The sequence below is a fragment of the Anthonomus grandis genome, unplaced genomic scaffold (assembly GCF_022605725.1).
Source record: "Anthonomus grandis grandis unplaced genomic scaffold, icAntGran1.3 ctg00000036.1___fragment_2___debris, whole genome shotgun sequence".
Lineage (NCBI taxonomy): Eukaryota > Metazoa > Arthropoda > Insecta > Coleoptera > Curculionidae > Anthonomus > Anthonomus grandis.
The window spans coordinates 6,767-26,534 of record NW_026088434.1 but is presented as its reverse complement, the minus strand read 5'-3'; the positions used below and the strand labels follow the sequence as shown (position 1 = coordinate 26,534).

Here is a 19,768-nt window from a genome sequence, read left to right as displayed (position 1 = left end):
ATACACAATTTGTAATAAAATTTAATAGTTGAAATGAAAGAAAATAAAATATATTGTTAAAACAAACTACACTAACGTGTGTATTTAAAATGCACAAATTGTGCTTTTTTACTGAACAATTATATTAAATAAATATAAAATATTGTCGAATTTAAGTACACAAATAGTGTACTATACATACAATAAAATAAATCAAATTGATACACAATTTGTGGATTATAGAACCACAGTTGTTTAAACACAATAGCATAGAGAAATTCTACACAAATTGATTCTGTACCATTTCCAGAATCAAATTGTTTGTAAAATCTATACAATTGTTGAATTTTTATTCACCTATTTTTAAGAGTGCACGGTCTACTTCCAGCAAGACAGTGCACCACGCACACTTCTCCAGGGTCGCAAGGGATTCCTTAGATATTACTTTTGGAAACAGATGGATAGAGCAGGTCCAATCGAGTGGGCACCTTATTCTCCCGATCTAACCATTCCAGATTTTTGTATATGGTGATATGTAAAAGACCGTTGCAACCTACACATACAATCCAACCCCAAGAAATTTGGATCAACTGCGCAACAACATAGTAAACGTTTTTAACCAAATTACACCGCGAATGCTACAAAACGCCTTCGGCAACTTATTTCTCCGTCTACATTAATTTGTGTTCCGAGCAAAATGGGGGTCATATTCAGCAGCTAATTTATTAATTATAAATTAAAATTAATTTCTTCAATTGTTTGTTGTTAAAATTGTTGTAAATAGTTGAAGAGTGGTCGAGCTAAATGATCAAAGTGCCAAAATATACATTTTCGTTTTTTTTCTCTCAATATATTCTATGTGCCACCGCCAATATCCTACTATGAGATCTAAATGCCAATTTCACCCTAGAGCTTGCAAACGAAGTCCAAAGATGGGGCCACCTCTATGTCCGGTGTGGGGACTTGTATCGCCCTCTCACTCACTCCGAGAGTGGAGTGGAGGCTGTCAATTGTCAGGATGGATTCGATCCATTATGGCGAATTAGGTTGCACCTGAGTCGTGACAGAGACTGGTTGTAAAAGTCGTTGACTTCCACGTGTCTAAGCTATGTAGCTGTTTTCTTGTACGATTGGTACAATAAAGTATTGTTACCCGTTAACAAGTGTATTATTTTGGTGTTTAAGAGTATAGGATCTCTCGTCTGGTGACTACAAAACCTACAGTGGTGACCCCGACGTTCATATAGTAACGGTTGTGCGTGTGCTGTAATTTAGCAGTGAACTAGTACGCTATTTGGTAATTTTACCCTGGAACGGTGATGTGATCGCTCAGTTGTGTTGTTAATGAATTTTATTGAAAAATTGTGCCGTCTTCAGTATCCTTACCGCCAATTTTTCCCATCTGCCATCGTGTGCGTCCGGCTTTGTGATTGTTCGTATTGCTAGGCAGAATTCTGGCACGCAGTTGCTGTCGGTTGAAATTGTGCTGTGTGCAGCCGGCTTTTTGCAGTTCGACTATTGGCCGCACTTGTTGGTAGTGTTCGTACGGGTGCTGTTTACCGGTTGCCGGATGTTTGGCTGGTTGCTGTACTTTGGAGCGCGACGTTTCGCCACTTGACTCTTGCATCTCGCCGTCTGACAGCAAGATCAGCTGATTTCAAACTTCAAACTTGTGATTGAGGGATCAGCTGATTTGATACTTCATGATACTTCAGTGCAGTGCGTAAAGGTACAAACGTTTAAATTTAGTTTTTTATTATGGATGTGTGATAATCATCCCTTTTGATTAATTATCGTCACTGTTTTTACTGTATTAAATATTGTGTTGGAAACTATTTTTAATTTAAAATTAGATCATACTTTTTTATTTTTTTATTCATTTATTTCACATATATTATTCATTTTGTTGCCATAATGTCGGCTGAAGAGCTACAAGTGCAATTAGATCAAACTAATGCTCAACTACGTGATGTCAGGGACGCCCTGGCTAACGTTATTGCCGGTAATGGCCGTAATGAAGGCCGCATCGACGCTGTCTCGCCTAAAATTCCCAAAATTATAACTTCTGACATTCAGTGCTGGCTTTTTCAGGTCGATGCCGCTTTCCGCCGTGCCAATATAACTGTAGATTCTACAAAATTCGATTATTTAGTTATGGCTATTGACGATGCGGAAGCCTTCAAATGTATCAGCTCAATTATTAAATCGAGTCCGCTTCCGGGTGATGCGTTCGAACAAGCAAAAGCCAAGCTTGTTTCACGTTTTTCCTTATCTAAGGAGGACAGTTTAAAAAAGTTATTAAAGGGTCGTGTCGATGTTAATTGCAAACCTTCTATAGTATTGAGTCAACTTCGTGATTTGAATGAAAGTAACCTCTCGGATCAAGTTCTTAAAACAATCTTTCTCGATTGTCTTTCGCAACAACAGCGCGACATTCTAACGATTGTATCAGACAAGGACCTTGAAACTTTAGCCACTATCGCCGACAAAATTTCGTGTCAACCGGGTTCGAACGCTGAATTTCCCCAAGCTTTCGGGGTGTTTAAAAAACCCGAGCCATCATTGCCAGTAGACCGCTCTGAATTTCAAAAGCTCGAGGCTAAATTTGACACCATGATGGAATCAGTTAAGCAAATGCAAATGGAATTTAAACGCTTACGCAGTCGCGGTCGGTCACGGTCTGGGTCCAATCAGGGTCGCAGGAGTAATTCTGCAAAATCCGAGTTATGTTATGCGCATCAGAAATACCCGAATAACGCTCTTTCGTGCAAAGAGTGGTGTAAAATGTTCGCGGAATTTTCAGCTAAGCCAAAAAACTAAGTTCTACACCTTCCTGTTTGGAGGCGGCAGGTAAAGGTGTGATTGGACCTTCTCGACGTCTTCATATCCGTGACAGGACGACAGGTCAAATTTATCTTGTCGATACCGGTGCGGACATTTCGCTAGTGCCAGTCGATCCTAGGTTTCGCGACAGACCGGCTCGGCTAAAACTTTATGCCGCTAATAATAGCTTCATAAATACTTATGGTGAGGCGCTTCGTACTCTGAATTTGGGGCTGCGGCGCGATATATCCTGGAACTTTTGTATCGCGGAGGTTCCATATGCCATTATTGGCGCCGATTTACTTTTTCAGTATAATTTGGCGGTTGATCTACGCAGGAAATGTTTAATAGACACTTCAACTGAGCTATGCTCTAAAGGAATTGTCAAAGAGGCTCCTGTACACTCCATACATTGTGTGCTGATAGATAGTGAGTGCAAAAAAATTCTTTCAGAATTCCCAGAAATTACAGGCAGCTCCTGCAATATTCCTCCAAAAATTCCTAGAGTTTTCCATCATATAGTTACCTCAGGACCTCCCTTGTCAGCTCGGGCTCGTCGGCTACCGCCTGATAAGCTTAAGTATGCAAAAATGGAGTTCCAGCATTGGATAAACACTGGTAGGTGTAGACCCTCTTCTAGCTCTTGGGCAAGTCCCATTCATATGGTCAAAAAGGGTGACACCGAGTGGCGGGTGTGTGGTGACTATAGACCGTTGAATGCTGTTACCAAACCGGATAAATATCCCATTCCCCATTTATATGACTGCTCCAGTGAATTACATGGTAAAAAAATCTTCAGCAAGCTTGATCTTATTCGTGCTTATCAGCAGATTCCAGTTCATCCTGAGGACATCGAAAAGACTGCTGTAATAACTCCCTTCGGTTTGTTCGAATTCATGTTCATGACTTTCGGCTTGCGTAATGCTAGCCAGACCTTTCAGAGATATCTCAACCAAGCCTTGAGCAATCTTGATTTTACCTTTGCTTATCAGGACGATATTTTGGTATTCTCCAAAACCATTGAAGACCATCACACTCATTTACGAGCAGTCTTCGAAAGACTTAGAGAATTTGGTCTTCGCTTAAATCCCGCCAAATGTGTTCTTGCCGTTAATGAAATTGATTTTCTGGGTTATCGCATTAACCATCGTGGTATATCTCCTATTCCTACTAAGGTTGAAGCCATTTTAAGTTTCCCCAAGCCTTCTACGGTCTCTCAGCTTCGCCGCTTCTTAGGCATGGTAAATTTTTACCATCGCAATATTCCTACCGCGGCCTCCTCTCAAGCTCCTTTAAATGCATATTTCAAGGACTCGCGTAAAAATGATCAAAGTCCTATCATCTGGACGGATCAGTCTGAACGAGCTTTTGAAAAAGTTAAACAGGAGCTGGCTAGTGCAGTCTTACTAGTCCATCCCCGCGCTGGTGCGGAACTCCGTGTGGTATCCGACGCCTCTGACATTGCGATTGGTGCTTCCCTCGAACAACTGTCTGAACCGATTGATGGGACGAAGCAGTCCTGGGAGCCTTTGGCATTCTATTCTCAGAAATTGTCCCCTCGGCAGACTCGATACAGTCCTTACGATAGAGAATTGCTAGCCATTTACGAGGCAATTAAATACTTTGAGCATTATCTTGAAGGTCAGGAGTTCAAGGTTGTGACCGACCATAAGCCCTTGATCTACGCTTTTCTTCAGCGTCCAGACAAAGCTTCTCCCCGGCAATCTCGCCAACTTTCATACATTTCCCAATTTACTACGTGCATTGAATACATTAAAGGTTCAGATAATGTGGTGGCTGACTGTTTGTCACGTATTGAGTCTCTCTCTCTACCCATAGACATCTCTCTAAAACAAATTTCTGATTTGCAGAGCAAAGATGAAGAACTGGCAGAGCTTATTAAGACACCCCATAAAGACTTCTGTTTTAAAACCTTCGACTTTGGTCCTGACAAGACATCTTTATATTGTGATGTCTCTGGCGACTCCATTCGCCCCTTTATCCCTTTGCCATTACGGCGCGTGATCTTTGATCGTATACATAACGCTGCCCATTGTGGAACCAAATCAACTGACAGGCAAATTCGCATGAAGTACATTTGGCCCGGTCTGCACCGTGATGTTGCACTATGGTGCAAAACCTGCTTAGATTGCCAGCATGCCAAGGTTTCTAGGCATGTCAAATTTATTCCTGAACATTTTGTAACCCCTGATGGTCGTTTCGACCACGTACATATCGATCTGGTGGGCCCTCTGCCTCCAAGCAACGGCTTCCATTATATTTTGACAATGATTGATCGGTTCTCCCGTTGGGTAGAGGCCATTCCAATCCCGGATAAATCTGCCCAAACTGTTTCGCGGGCCTTTTATGATACATGGGTCTCTCGTTATGGGTCTCCCAAAGTTATTACCTCTGACCAGGGTCTTGAGTTTGAAGCCACCTTATTTAAAGCCTTACTTAGCCTTATTGGCACTCAACACATCCATACGACTGCTTACCACCCTGCGGCAAACGGAATGATCGAGCGTTGGCATCGTTGCCTTAAAGCCGCTTTGAAGTGTCACAATGACAAGAATTGGACGCGGACCTTATCCACGGTTCTTTTAGGGTTGCGCTCTCATGTTCGTGCTGACACCGAGGCATCGCCTGCCGAATTCTTGTTTGGCACGACACTTCGCATGCCTGGCGAATTCTTTCTTGAAGGGGATTTTACTCCTGATCCTCGCACATTCATTGAGGAGTTTCGTGAGTTTATGCGACTCGTCAGGCCTGTTCCAGTCACACATCACCACAAGAGGCGCGCGTTTGTTTTTAAAAATTTATACGAATGCTCCCATATTTTCTTACGCAATGTTGTTGCGAAGGCACTCGAACGAACCTATTCCGGACCTTACAAGGTTGTTAAAAGACTGTCCGATAGGGTGTTTGATATCGATATCAACGGGAAAACGAAAAGCGTCTCGGTTGAGCTACTTAAGCCGGCATATCTCATGTCTGAAGACTTGATAGCTGATACACTTGATAGCGACCCTCCTTTAACCACCCCTTCGAGTCTAGCTGGAACCCAGGACTCGAATGGTGCTGGCAATTCGCCAGTCACCTCATCCAGTTTGGCTGGAACCCACGACTTGGACGGTCCTGGCGATTTGCCAGTACCAATGGTTGAAAAGGTTTTAAAAACTTACGCTCGTAAAAAGCAAGTGAGATTTTCAAATATATAATTTTATTAATCCTTGCATATTATAGTGTTTGTAACTTTGTGTTATTCTAATGTTGCTAATGCATAATTTTATTAATCTTTGCATATTATATAATGTTTGTGACTTTGTTGAATTGTAACGTTCACACTAGGAGGGGAGTGTGTGGGGACTTGTATCGCCCTCTCACTCACTCCGAGAGTGGAGTGGAGGCTGTCAATTGTCAGGATGGATTCGATCCATTATGGCGAATTAGGTTGCACCTGAGTCGTGACAGAGACTGGTTGTAAAAGTCGTTGACTTCCACGTGTCTAAGCTATGTAGCTGTTTTCTTGTACGATTGGTACAATAAAGTATTGTTACCCGTTAACAAGTGTATTATTTTGGTGTTTAAGAGTATAGGATCTCTCGTCTGGTGACTACAAAACCTACACCGGCATCATATTCTTTACTAATTGATCTAAGTGCCGGTATGCAGGTAGATATTCTTGGTTGGTTTGTCGTTAGATTCGATTGTTATTGTCTGTGTATTTATATGTTAAAGTAATTACAATGAACTCTATTGCGTTTGGCGATAATACAAATACGAAATCAAGAAGAAAAAAAACAGAGTGAAGCTAGATTGAGTGGAAAATCTTATATTACACAAAAATCAAAGCTGCAAAAACCTGGAAAAAGCCGTTCCCAAAAATGAGGTTAGTACGAGATTTTTAACGATATTTCGCTTGAAATTTTAGACCGCTCGCGGCGCGGCCCGATAATCAAATCTTTGTAGCCGATAGTTACATTACCCTGAGATTTTTTTAATTTCAGATCATCTGTAAATGTAAATTTAGCTGTAGGGATGTGATTGATACAAAAGTTAAGCTTTTCGATCTATACCATGGCCTTGAACTCAACGAGCAAGGCAGCTATCTCATGGGATTATTGCAAGTTTTACCAGTCCAACGTCGCCGCCATGGTACCTACGATGATTCAGCAGAAAGCAGACGACAATGCACCATAGCTTTTGCTGTTCCAGATGGGCAAGGTAACGTAAAAATACCCTTTTTACGTTACCTTGCCCATAAAAAAACGTTTTTGGAAATATTTGCTATCAGTTCGCAAAAGATTACCACGCTTGTTAGGTGTAAAAAGGAGGGGCATACAACCTTCAAGGATAAACGAGGAGGTTGTAAAAAATTCAAGTACACTCTTCATGATAGACAGATGGCAAAAGACCACATCAACAGCTTTCCGAGGGACGAGAGCCACTACAGCCGTTCAAAAAGTGAAAAAGAATATATATCTCAGTCCAGACCTTAATGTCTATAAGCTATTCAACGCTTTTAAAATAAAACATCCTGGTTGCACTATAACATACAAATTCTATAGAAGAGTTTTTATAAAGGATTTTCCAAATCTTTCTTTTAGAAGACCTAGAGTTGATACGTGCAAGACTTGTGATTTACTTTTTTAAGAAGTAAGGACACATTTAATGTATCAAGAAAAGCTAAAAACGAGCTGGAGTTGCATCATAGAAAAACAGATAAAGCTCTAAAGGTCATTCAAGAAGACAGTGCGAGTAGTACTCTTCCAGGTAGCCATATCTGTATCATTACCATGGATCTACAGAAAGTTTTTTCCCTACCAAAATTAACGCATAGTAGTATGTATTACAGCTGCCAGTTGTCATGCTACAATTTTGGAATACATGTGTAAGATACGTCAGATGGGATAATGTGCATCTGGCATGAAGGAATGTCGGGCTAAGGTGGCAACCAAATGGCATCATGTCTTCTACAAGCCTTGAACACAGGTCAGCTTTCAACTCAACTTATAAGCGAAAACTATGTATATGGAGTGACAACTGCGCAGGGCAATTAAAAAACCGAATGTTCATTTTCTTATACATTTTATTAGTAGCCAATGGACATTTTGATACCATCGACCATAAATTTTTAGTTTCCGGCCATAGTTTTTCGTCTTCAGATAGAGATTTTGCCCTTATTGAGAAACAAGCAAAACGTTCTAAGCTTCAGACAGTAAAGGATGTCAAAACGGCAATTGCGGCTGCTAGACCTTCCAGGCCATACAGACTCTTAGATATGGGTGAATGTACTTTTTTTGATTTTGATAAACTATCATCAAAACTTGTAAATACAACTAAACTAGGCATTACACAAGCGTCGTGGTTACGTATGACGAAAGAAGAGCCCGGCATGGTATTGTACAAGAAAAATTTCAGCGACTTAATAGGATGGGAGAAGTGCCGTGTATTAAAAAAGGGTGTGACTGTGCAAAATTTAAAGTCGGTTGAGCTTTTAGCCTTGCCTGGTGTTGAGCAAATAAAGGAAAGTAAGAAAAAAGACCTTCGCGCAATGCTAAAGTACATTGATCAGGACAATAGGGCATTTTTTACCACTATTTTAGATTTTTAATCATTTATTATTTTTGTGGACTTAGATCATTTCCGTTATTTCTTCACTTATTTTGCTTAACGAAGTTTCTTTGATGTCTTACCATAGAACATTTGTTAGTTAGTTAGTTTATCTCTGTGTTTGTTAATAAAGCCAATTGTCCATAAAAAAAATTACATTTGTTTTATTTTCCTTATTTGTCAAGTTTTCTTTGATTTCTAGCAATTTTTAATTTTGGCACTTAGCTCGACCACTCTTCAGTTGGAATTTAATACATAGAATAAATACTTTTTATAGATATGGCAATAGCGTAAATTATTTAATTATGATCATGCTAAAGCGATACATAGGCAATTACCAGAAAATGTTCATCAATCAGCGAATATGTATTCTAGGAAAATTTTCAAAAAGGTATCATTTACTAAAATTGGCTCTGTAAAAAAAAATCATGAATTTAAGACAATTTATACATTTTCGGAAAGGGGATTTAACAGGCTTTCATGTGAAATTAAAAACAACTAAAAACATTTAAAATTTTTGAGAAATCGACCTTTGAAAATCACCAATTTTTTTGCTCCTATTTCAGGTAAATTTCGAAACTTGGCACTTTTGTCAAAAAAAAACTTTAACAATATTAATGAAGTTCCGTGAAAACCGCACATTGTTGTCATTTTTCGTTCTCGACTTATAAGCAGTTAAAATGTGTCAGTTTATAAATGGACATACTTTACGAAGAAAATGTTTCCGATAGAAAATCTTCAAGTACACAATTTTCATTTAAATATATGTCCCATTAAACCGGTAATTTTTACACGATAAGTCCAAATGCCAATTTGCCACCAAAAATTACCACTTTAAAGCTAAATTTATCAAAAACAACTGCATTTACCAAAAAAAAATTGCTAACATATTTCCAATAGAGAATCTGCTGATTCACAACTTTTATTACAAGATTCCTTCTATTAAACCAACACATACATATGTACGTATATATATTTTCTTAAAAAACTACACGTGTTTCGCTTCTATCGGAGCATCATCAGGCCTAGACATACACCTTCACCAATCACAACAACAACTCGTTGTAAGCTTTTTAAGAAATTATATACCTATACATACAATATTTAATGAGACCCTCACATGGAATTTTTTACTTTTGTTTTGTTTTTTTTTGTGTGGTCTCTTGTAAAAAGAATGAATGACACGTTTCAATTTGAGTTATAATAAAAAAACCCTAATCATACCTTCAGTCAATTGTACACTGTTCACACTGTCATCGTCTCCGAAATCCGCATTCGTGTACCTCGTCATCTAAAAATAAAAGAATAAAAAATATCAAAACCATTTTAAAACGCTTTCGCATTCCGAGCATGTATATAATAATAAATCCATCAAATAATATTCGCAATAAATATTTACATCGGGTCGATTTATTTTTAGGTTTCGGTTTATTTTTACAGATTTACATACGTCAGATTTCAGCCGATTGGAATAGGGATAAAATGGGAAAATATGGGTTTGATGTGTTTACACTGATCAGAGGTACCCAAAAAGTACTTCGCAAGTTATTCTAGAATACCCCTTGAGTGTTTGGAGTATAAGAAGCTCAGGTAAAGTACGTAGAAAAACGTTTTTTAGGCATTCAAAGTACACTAGGCACCAAAAATTGTCTTAAAATACTTACAAATCTGTTTCTCCCAAAACAATTGATAGTTCTCAAAAAGTTCATGTTTTAGCCCAACCACTCTTTACCGCAACCAACTCGCGAATGTTTTTTTTTTTTTAGAAGAAAACTTCGTGATTCTAAAAATAGACTGACGGATCCTACGGTACGGCCCGGACAATGTATACATTATGTATCAAACAAACCAAATAAACCTGCGTTATAATATGTTATCTTATCAATTTTTATCATCGGCCAAGCTATATGTGCATATGGTTTTCCCTTTTATTTACATAAGCAAAGGTAAATAGACATATGAATGAAAATGGGATGATAAATATTAATGATTGCCATTAAGATAAAATGAAACAGTGCAAATATTACACGACTTTTTGATTAACCCCGGTATGTCAGTGTTGGGCGGCCATCTTGGATCGTCATGACAACCGGTGGGAGGAGCCTAGTTTGACAGGACGATTGTTAATGTATTTATGTAAGTGGAATCGGCGGTCATTTTGAATCGCCATGGCAACCGGTAGGAGAAGCTTAACATTGACAGAAACGTTACCTGGAGGCGTGTCTTAATTTTTATAATTACAAGGGCTCTTCAAAAAGTATTTTATTTAATTCGCATCTATTATTAATATAACAGTATCCAAAAGGTGTAACAAAAAGAGAAATTAAGGGTATATATAGGTACTTACAAGTAAAGCTTACCTTACTTAAACCACTATAAACTGACCAACGAGAACACAATAGATAAAAATGTATTAAAACGCGTCGCGTGACGTCAATTGATGATGGATAACATATGGACTATAAATGAAATTAGACCCCGACAGGGAGGGACTGCGTTATAACATAGTTTTGCGTCAATTGCCTTAATTAAAACAAAATAGCGCAATAAATAAATTAAATTACGCGGCAGTGGTCTAGCAGGAGGGTCCGGAAGGACAAACGTTTCAATACAATTTATCCTTGTGCGTGTTATTTATTATTCATTAAAGGGTTGTTTTTAATGGTAAAAGGTGACCTTCGGGCGTTTTCCAGTTCGAATATATTGTTTTTGTTTACGCGATCGAGGAGAATGTAACGTGTGTGTTATCGATTTTATTTGGATTTGCCTGGATATTGGGGCAGTAAATGGGTCTTAAACGGATGGGAAATTTAGGTCAGAAATCCTCCAAAAAGTATGTTCTAAACAAAGATCAAGTAAAATTATTAAATTTGGCAGCCCTGTACGCGTTCGTCTTTTGTTTGTTTTTCCCTGAGCCTACTTGATACAATCGCGGATACAAATTTCCAAGCCAACTTGACAAAAAAATGACGGTTTTAGCATGTGGGTCTTACTTCGAAATCAAGTTCAAAAATAGAATTGAGTAAAACCCTTTTTAACGATTTACCTCACTTACAGGGTTGCCAATTGTAAATTATTTTCCCTAAAAATATTTAAATGTAAATGACAGTTTAGTTTCTAGGTCTCCTCGACTAAAAATTGACCCTCAGTCATCTCACTTTATACCAACGTATAAAAATTTAATTATTTATAAAAATATCAACGTGTAAAGTTGACATATGTCATGTCATTTTATTCAAAATAGGTATCACTTTTGCAGTTGCATATCTAAGAAAATAGAAACGTTATTTATGGGAAAACGCCTGCTATAAGTACCTTATGATCTTGCAACGAATGAGAAATACTTTGAATCGCCTCCATTTAATTACACACATACACAAGAAAATCGCACAGTTTTTAGTGGGTATCACAGAACGTTCATTTGGTCAACATTTTCACCCCGATAAAACACAAAAACCAAATACCGTAACGCGATAATTAATTACCGATGTCGCAATTGGCTGTTTTAACACTAAAATAATAAATCACTTAGGACCAACTTAAAGGAATAAGTAATTCCTATTCTTAATTTATTACTCGCAAATTAGTATTTAATAACAAATTTAAGATACGGGATGCTATTCCCTAACCATATTCGTATTACATACAACATGTCGGCGGCCATTTTTTTTGGAGGCGTGGTTCCGAAATTATAGGAGGGGTTTCAGTATTGTCGGCCATCTTGGATTTCCCACATCAACGTTTAACGTTGAGACAACATCAAGTGACGTATGACAGCAAGGCGGGAGGCGGGGCTATCGTGTTGTTTATTGTGGGAGGAGTTTTAGTATTGGCAGCCATTTTGGAATAACAAATACTTTTAATGTTTACAATTAATTATTTCTTCCAGGATTAGTTAACTTAAGTGCCTGGAAGTAACTTCTAATTTTCTGGAATAAGTCACTAATTATTTTAAATGCTTCAATAAATTTTCTCAAATGCCTAGAATAAGTTTTTACGTAATTCAAGAGGAGCCTGGAATAAGTTTCTAATTAATCCATTCAAATCACTGAAATAAGCATAAAAAATATTTAAGAATCTTGATAATTATATTCATGGACTAAGTGACTAATTAATTTAAAAAAGCACTTAAAATAGTAGTACACTTACTCTAGGTCATAAAAGCTTCTTCCAGGTACTTAAATTCTCTTTCAGATGTTTAGGATAATGAGATATTTCTAAATTAAATAATAAGTGAAATTGTAGGATAATGAAAAATCCTTGAACATACAATGAATTAAATTAAAAGCCTAGACTAAGTAACTAATTATTTGTTTAAAAATCAATTTAACTGCCTGGAAGTAACTTTTAAATTCCTGAAATAAGTAACTGATTAGTATACCAGACACTAAACAATAACCCACTTAATTAAGGCTACCTAAAGGCATTTAAAGGCTATTCTAGGTAAATTGAAGGCTAATTACAGGTGCTTGGGATAGTAAGACACTTATTCCAGGATTTTAAGTTATTTAAACTTTTCACTGACAAGTGAGTACATTCCATTCGTTCACCTTTAACTATAATGTTTTTACCCACATAACATCCAACTCATTTCAGTTATCACTGATGATGGCTCATACGCCGAAAGCGCTCTGCTAAGCTTTTAAAATAAAATTGCTTTGAATACATCTCGTTTGATTAATTTGTATTTAAACTTTTAGGCATTTGAGTGCCTGGAAGTAATATTAGCATCCAGACTAATAGTGAAGTCTTGGAACAAGTAATCAATGAATTATTTCAAAAATATAGACTAGATGATTAATTATTCAAAGAAGATTTTTATCGTAAGTTACCTCATGTGCCTAGTTAATAGGCCTTGACTAAATTACCTTCATTGCTTGAACTGAAAAGTCTGGAATAGGTTTTTAATTAATTCAAGAGCCTAGACTAAATGTCTAAATAATTAAAAGTGTTTTACAAATTATGTGTCTGAAAAAAAGTATGTCATATATTTAATTCAACAATTTGAATTAGTAGTGTTCAATTGCCTAGAAGAGGCAATTTGGTTTCCAATATTATTGATAAAGTCAAGTCGACCATCTTGCTTGATGCCGTCAAATTGTCGAAGGACCTTAGTCTTGATAGAACAGTCATCTGATCGTTTGTTTACTAAAACAAGCGACAATCACGTGACGTGTGACTGTTGCCATATTTCTGTAAAATTCATTGTGAATGGACATATTTAACAAAATAAAAGTAAAAAATAAGAGTAAAACCCTTTTTAAAGCGATTTACCTCACTTACAGGGTTGCTAATTGTAAATTATTTTCCCTAAAAATATTTAAATGTAAATGACAGTTTAGTTTTCAGGTCTCCTTGACTAAAAATGAAACCTCAGTACCCTATACTAACGCATAAAAATTTAATTATTTATAAAGATATCAATGTCAAAGGTGACATATGTCATGTCATTTTATTCAAAATAGGTCCTATCAGTTTTGCAGTTGCATATCTAAGAAAATAGAAACATTATTCGTGGGAAAACACCTGCTATAAGTACCTTATGATCTTGCAACGAATGAGAAATACTCTGAATCGCCTCCATTTAATTACACACATACACAAGAAAAACCTGAAAATCGCGCAGTTTTTAGTGGGTATCACAAAACGTTCATTTGGTCATGGATTTTCACCCCCATAAAACACAAAAACCAAATACCGTAACGCGATAATTAATTACCGATATCGCACTTGCCCGTTTTAACACTAAAATAATAAATCACTTAGGACCAACTTAAAGGAATAAGTAATTCCTATTCTTAATTTATTACTCGCAAATTAGTATTTAATAACAAATTTAAGATACGGGATGCTATTCCCAAACCATATTCGTATTACATACAACATGTCGGCGGCCATTTTTTTTGGAGGCGTGGTTCCGAAATTATAGGAGGGGTTTCAGTATTGTCGGCCATCTTGGATTCCCCACATCAACGTTTAATGTTAAGACAACATCAAGTGACGTATGACAGCAAGGCGGGAGGCGGGGCTATCGTGTTGTTTATTGTGGGAGGAGTTTTAGTATTGGTAGCCATTTTGAAATAACGTCATCATGTCAAATTATACAATTAATTATTTGTTCTAGGGTTCCATAAGTTAACTTAAGTGCCTGGAAGTCAGTTTTAATTTTTTGAAATGCTTTAATTAATTTCCTCAAATGCCTAGAATAAGTTTTTACGTAATTCAAGAGGAGCCTGGAATAACTTTCTAATTAATCCATTCAAACCATTGGAATAAGCATCAAAAATATTTAAGAATCTTGATAATTATATTCATGGACTAAGTGACTAATTAATTTAAAAAAGCTCTTAAAATAGTAGTACACTTACTCTAGGTCATAAAAGCTTCTTCCAGATACTTAAATTCTCTTTCAGATGTTTAGGAGAATGAGATATTTCTAAATTATATAATAAGTGAAATTGTAGGATAATAAAAAGCCTTGAACATACAATGAATTAAATCAAAAGCCTAGACTAAGTAACTAATTATTTGTTTAAAAATCCATTTAACTGCCTGGAAGTAACTTTTAAATTCCTGAAATAAGTAACTGATTAGTATACCAGACACTAAACAATAACCCACTTAATTAAGGCTACCTAAAGGCATTTAAAGGCTATTCTAGTTAAATTGAAGGCTAATTACAGGTGCTTGGGATAGTAAGACACTTATTCCAGGATTTTAAGTTATTTAAACTTTTCACTGACAAGTGAGTACATTCCATTCGTTCACCTTTAACTATAATGTTTTTACCCATATAACATCCAACTCATTTCAGTTATCACTGATGATGGCTCATACGCCGAAAGCGCTCTGCTAAGCTTTTAAAATAAAATTGCTTTGAATACATCTGGTTTGATTAATTTGTATTTAAACTTTTAGGCATTTGAGTGCCTGGAAGTAATATTAGCATCCAGACTAATAGTGAAGTCTTGGAACAAGTAATCAATGAATTAATTCAAAAATATAGACTAGATGATTAATTATTCAAAGAAGATTTTTATCGTAAGTTACCTCATGTGCCTAGTTAATAGGCCTTGACTAAATTACCTTCATTGCTTGAACTGAGAAGTCGGGAATAGGTTTTTAATTAACTCAAGAGCCTGGACTAAATGTCTAAATAATTAAAAGTGTTTTACAAATTATGTGTCTGAAAAAAAGTCTGTCATATATTTAATTCAACAGTTTGAATTAGAAGTGTTCAACTGCCTAGAAGAGGCAATTGGTCCAATATTATTGATATAGTCAAGTCGACCATCTTGCTTGATGCCGTCAAATTGTCGAAGGACCTTAGTCTTGATAGAACAGTCATCTGATCGTTTGTTTACTAAAACAAGCGACAATCACGTGACGTGTGAATGTTGCCATATTTCTGTAAAATTCATTGTGAATGGACATATTTAACTATAAATCTCGAAAGAAAAATAGACGTAATTCAAGAATATCCTCCCAAAAAACGTCCTCTCTTGACACACAAGCACTAATTTCCGGACGGTGTTCTTCGCCAATTTGCCATTTGATTTGATTCGGGTTAGCACCGATTCGCTAACTAGCTCGACAAACGCGGTGACGTTTCTCGCGGCCATTATCGTCGGCCGGGTTTTAAATTTTTCGGTCAAAATTAACGAAATGTTCAATTTACTCACCTTGGCGGTCATTTTTCGCCCGAGGGGGAAGACGAGACACACACACACACACGCACACTGAAAAAACAACAAAAAACTGTAGCGACGCGATTTTCGATTATGGAGGACGACGACGACGACGACGGTGTCGACGCCCTGCGTCGTCGTTTTTGAAGCTTTCGGAGGAGGCGCGGAGGCGCGCGTCGCGACGTCGAGTACGTTGTCCTACGGGCGAAATACACCAGAAAAACTGGACAAAATTCCATTTTAATTAGAAGTTTTACTTGATATGACAGAAATAATGTTTCTAGGTTGAAAAAACAAATGGTAACGACCTATTGATGCATACATTTCTTAGATCTGTTATAGTTTTGTAGCTACTAGTCCGGAACTTACTAAATATACTCAGACAGTCAATTTAATGAAACGTAAATGACCACTACTAGGGAGCCGCCATTTTGTGCGATTGTGTCCTTTCGATGTTGGTCACTCTGACAAATTTCAGTTGTACCAATTCTAGGGAAACAAAACAATTAAAGTTTTTTGAGAGGTTATGTTTACAAAAATCCAAAATAGAAAGTTACATTTAGAGTTAAGAATTTAAGATAGTTGCGTTAGATCTGTGATTTTTCTTGTACTTCTTTAAAATTTATGAAAGAAAGTAATCCTCACCTAAAATGAGACAAAGTTTCAATTAACTTGAGATAGATGCATTTTAAAATATTTGTTTTATTATTCTGATAATCTTGAATCTTACGAATCCTAATACCAGGAGAATGCTGATCTTCATTTAAATTTTTGCTTGTATTTATTTCACAAGTTCAGCTAAAAACACTTTTATTTTCTTTCTATTTTTACTATTACGATTTTGACTTTCCTTCTTTGTACTGTGTATCTACATTAATAGGTACCAACATCTATAAAAATCAAAATATAGATGATTTTATGAAGGTTTGTAATAAACAAGGGTTTATACAGTAAAAATAAAGAATTTATTAAAAATAAACAACTATATTTTTTTATTATAAACAACACACACAGATAATGCACAATAATTCGTTATGAGAAACAGTGAACCAAATACGTTTAATTAAGGATGGTGAAGATAACACAGTTAAAAAGGTAAATATAATCTGCCAAATTGCACCTTAATCCATCTAACAAACTTAATTAACAAGTCATTCCAAAATGGTGTCTTTCCTACCTGCCTTAAGACTGCAATAATTATTCCTTTGCATAAGGGTGGAGATAAACAACAAGCTTCAAAGTATCGCCCAATCGCACTCCTTCCCACTTTATCAAAGATCATTGAACGATTGGTTAAAAAAAGGCTCTTATCGTTTCTGTTTAAATATAAAATTCTTACTCCTCACCAATTTGGATTCTTGAGTAACAAGTGCACAAATGATGCTATGTTTTCTCTCTTTAATAGTGTTTACACCAGTATTAATAATAATCATTCAACAGCCACATTTTCTTGTGATTTCTCCAAGGCTTTTGATTGTGTAAACCATAACATTTTAATTGACAAATTGAATCACTATGGGTTCAGAGGAACGCCCCTTGAGTGGTTTAAATCGTATCTCAGTTACAGAAATCAGCTTGTAAAGGTTGATACGACGAAGTCTTCTTGCAAACCAATAGAATGTGGGGTACCTCAAGGTTCAGTCCTGGGCCCTATTTTGTTTCTGATTTTTGTAAATGACATGGCCAATCTTAACATCAGTGGCAAAATCTGTCTTTTTGCTGACGATACTAGCTTTACATGGAGCAATCCGGATGCTAGGGCACTACATGCTACTATTTCTAATGACTTAATTACCATTAAATCGTGGTGCGATTCTAATCTTCTGTGCCTAAATGTCTCAAAAACTAAAGTCTTATCATTTAAAACTACTATTCAATCCTTTGTACTTAACAACACCAGTTTGGACGTTGTTGAATCTGTGAAGTTCTTGGGACTTAATGTTGACTACTCCCTAAAATGGGACTTGCATATTGATGCCTTATATAAAAAATTAAGTTCAGCATGTTTTGCCTTAAGATCAGTTTCCAGGAATAGTATATTGTATACCTAGTAGGAAAAGCTTATCATTCCCGGGCGATCGTAAAAATTGCCAGTCGAGGCTCAAGCCGAGACTGGCAATACGGAGTCCAGGAATGTGGCTTTTCCTACGAGGTCTACATACTATTTTTCCGAAAATCGGGAATCATTAAAATTACGGTAAATTATTATTAATCATGTTAAAAATTTCAAATCAATGAAACATTGTTTCGTAACTACGGAAACGAAGTACATAATTTGAAATTGTCAAACTTGACGAGTGAAAAGTTTATTTGTGGCGTCTTTCCAAAGTATTGATTTTTTAACGTTTTAAAAAGCCAAAGTAACGTGTAAAATGATGAGTGATGATGACTGTTCCATTTCTGGAATCCCCCCAGAACTCACGGAGGCAGTGAATGCTGCATCATTGGAATTGTTACCAGTAAAATCTAGAAATAAGTATAACTATGCATACAACCGCTTCATGGACTACCGTACGAATAAAAATGTAACTTCTTTCTCGGAAAATGTTGTAATGGCATACTTCTTGGAGCTTGGTTCCAAGATGAAATCTTCAACTTTATGGGCCAATTATTCAATGCTGAAGGCAACCCTTGCAATTAGACATGATGTGGATATATCTAAATATTCAAAACTTCGGGCATTCCTGAAACAACAAGCACATGCCTATAAGCCAAAAAAATCCAAGATTTTAAGTAAAGAAGAAATAAAGAAATTTATTCAGGAAGCTCCAGATAAGGAATATTTAATGATTAAGGTAACTTACAAAACTTCAAATTATATTTGGATTCTTTACATGCTTATTTATTGTTGTAGGTAGCTCTAATATTTGGAATTTCGGGAGCTTGCAGAATGGACGAGCTGGTTAAAATGACTGTACAAGATATACAAGACCTACTATCTAAACTTTTAGTTACCATACCGGATTCAAAAACCAATACATCAAGATCATTTATAGTAAACGAAATGTACTTAAATCTATACCGCAAGTATGTCTCTTTAAGACCAAGAGACATGAATACCACTCGGTTTTTTTTAAGTACCAAAATGAAAAAGGTTGTAGACAAGTAGTAGGAATTCACCAATTTAGAAACATGCCTAAAATAGTGGCCAGTTATTTGAATTTGCCAAACTCGAAAGAATATACCGGCCACTGTTTTCGTCGGTCTTCTGCCACAATGCTTGTTGATTCTGGTGGAGATATTACTAGTTTAAAGAGACTGGGTGGATGGAAATCAACAAACGTCGCTGAAGGATATATAGAAGAGTCTCTTACTAATAAGGAAGAAGTGGCAAATAAAATTTTCACAGCAGAAAAAAATCAAGAAAGTAAATCTAATATTTCTAATACTGCAGTAACGTCCAATATTAGTTATTGTCATACAAATAAAATTATTAGTTTGGAAAATATTCAACAAAATAATGCTATTAGTTCCCAAGTTCTTCCAGTTTTCAATACTTGTACTAATTGTCAAATAACAGTAAATATAACAAATAATAAGTAATAATTTTAAAATATAATGTTAACCTTGTTTGTTGTTGTGAAAGTTTTAAAAATAAAATTGTTTAAGAAAAAACCTGTTCGCATTTATGTTCTAAAGTTTACTGTATGGAAATAACATTT

General features: G+C 36.2%; 1 protein-coding gene and 2 long non-coding RNA genes across 6 annotated transcripts in view; 2 read left to right on the top strand and 1 right to left on the bottom strand.

The window, feature by feature from the left end:
- Positions 1–16,267, bottom strand: part of LOC126749476 (neprilysin-3-like) — a 33,577-nt gene extending 17,310 nt beyond the window's left edge. Inside the window, exons 1-2 of one of the 4 annotated variants that reach the window (XM_050459167.1) lie at positions 16,101–16,267; positions 9,643–9,709 (exon numbers count right to left, since the gene is read on the bottom strand). In XM_050459167.1, coding sequence (XP_050315124.1) covers positions 9,643–9,709; positions 16,101–16,112 — 79 coding nt within the window. In that variant the 5' untranslated portion in view covers positions 16,113–16,267. Of the gene's footprint in view, positions 1–9,642; positions 9,710–10,082; positions 10,234–10,765; positions 10,913–16,100 lie in introns of those variants that run through there. The other 3 variants (XM_050459169.1, XM_050459168.1, XM_050459166.1) reach the window with 3 other exon arrangements.
- Positions 9,759–10,289, top strand: LOC126749477 (uncharacterized). The gene is made up of 2 exons (XR_007665088.1): positions 9,759–10,008; positions 10,185–10,289. It is a non-coding gene; the product is annotated as an uncharacterized LOC126749477 (long non-coding RNA).
- Positions 16,268–18,790: 2,523 nt separating the features above from the next.
- On the top strand, positions 18,791–19,520 carry LOC126749478 (uncharacterized). Its single transcript, XR_007665089.1, has 2 exons — positions 18,791–18,901; positions 18,961–19,520. It is a non-coding gene; the product is annotated as an uncharacterized LOC126749478 (long non-coding RNA).
- The last annotated feature ends 248 nt before the right edge of the window (positions 19,521–19,768 follow it).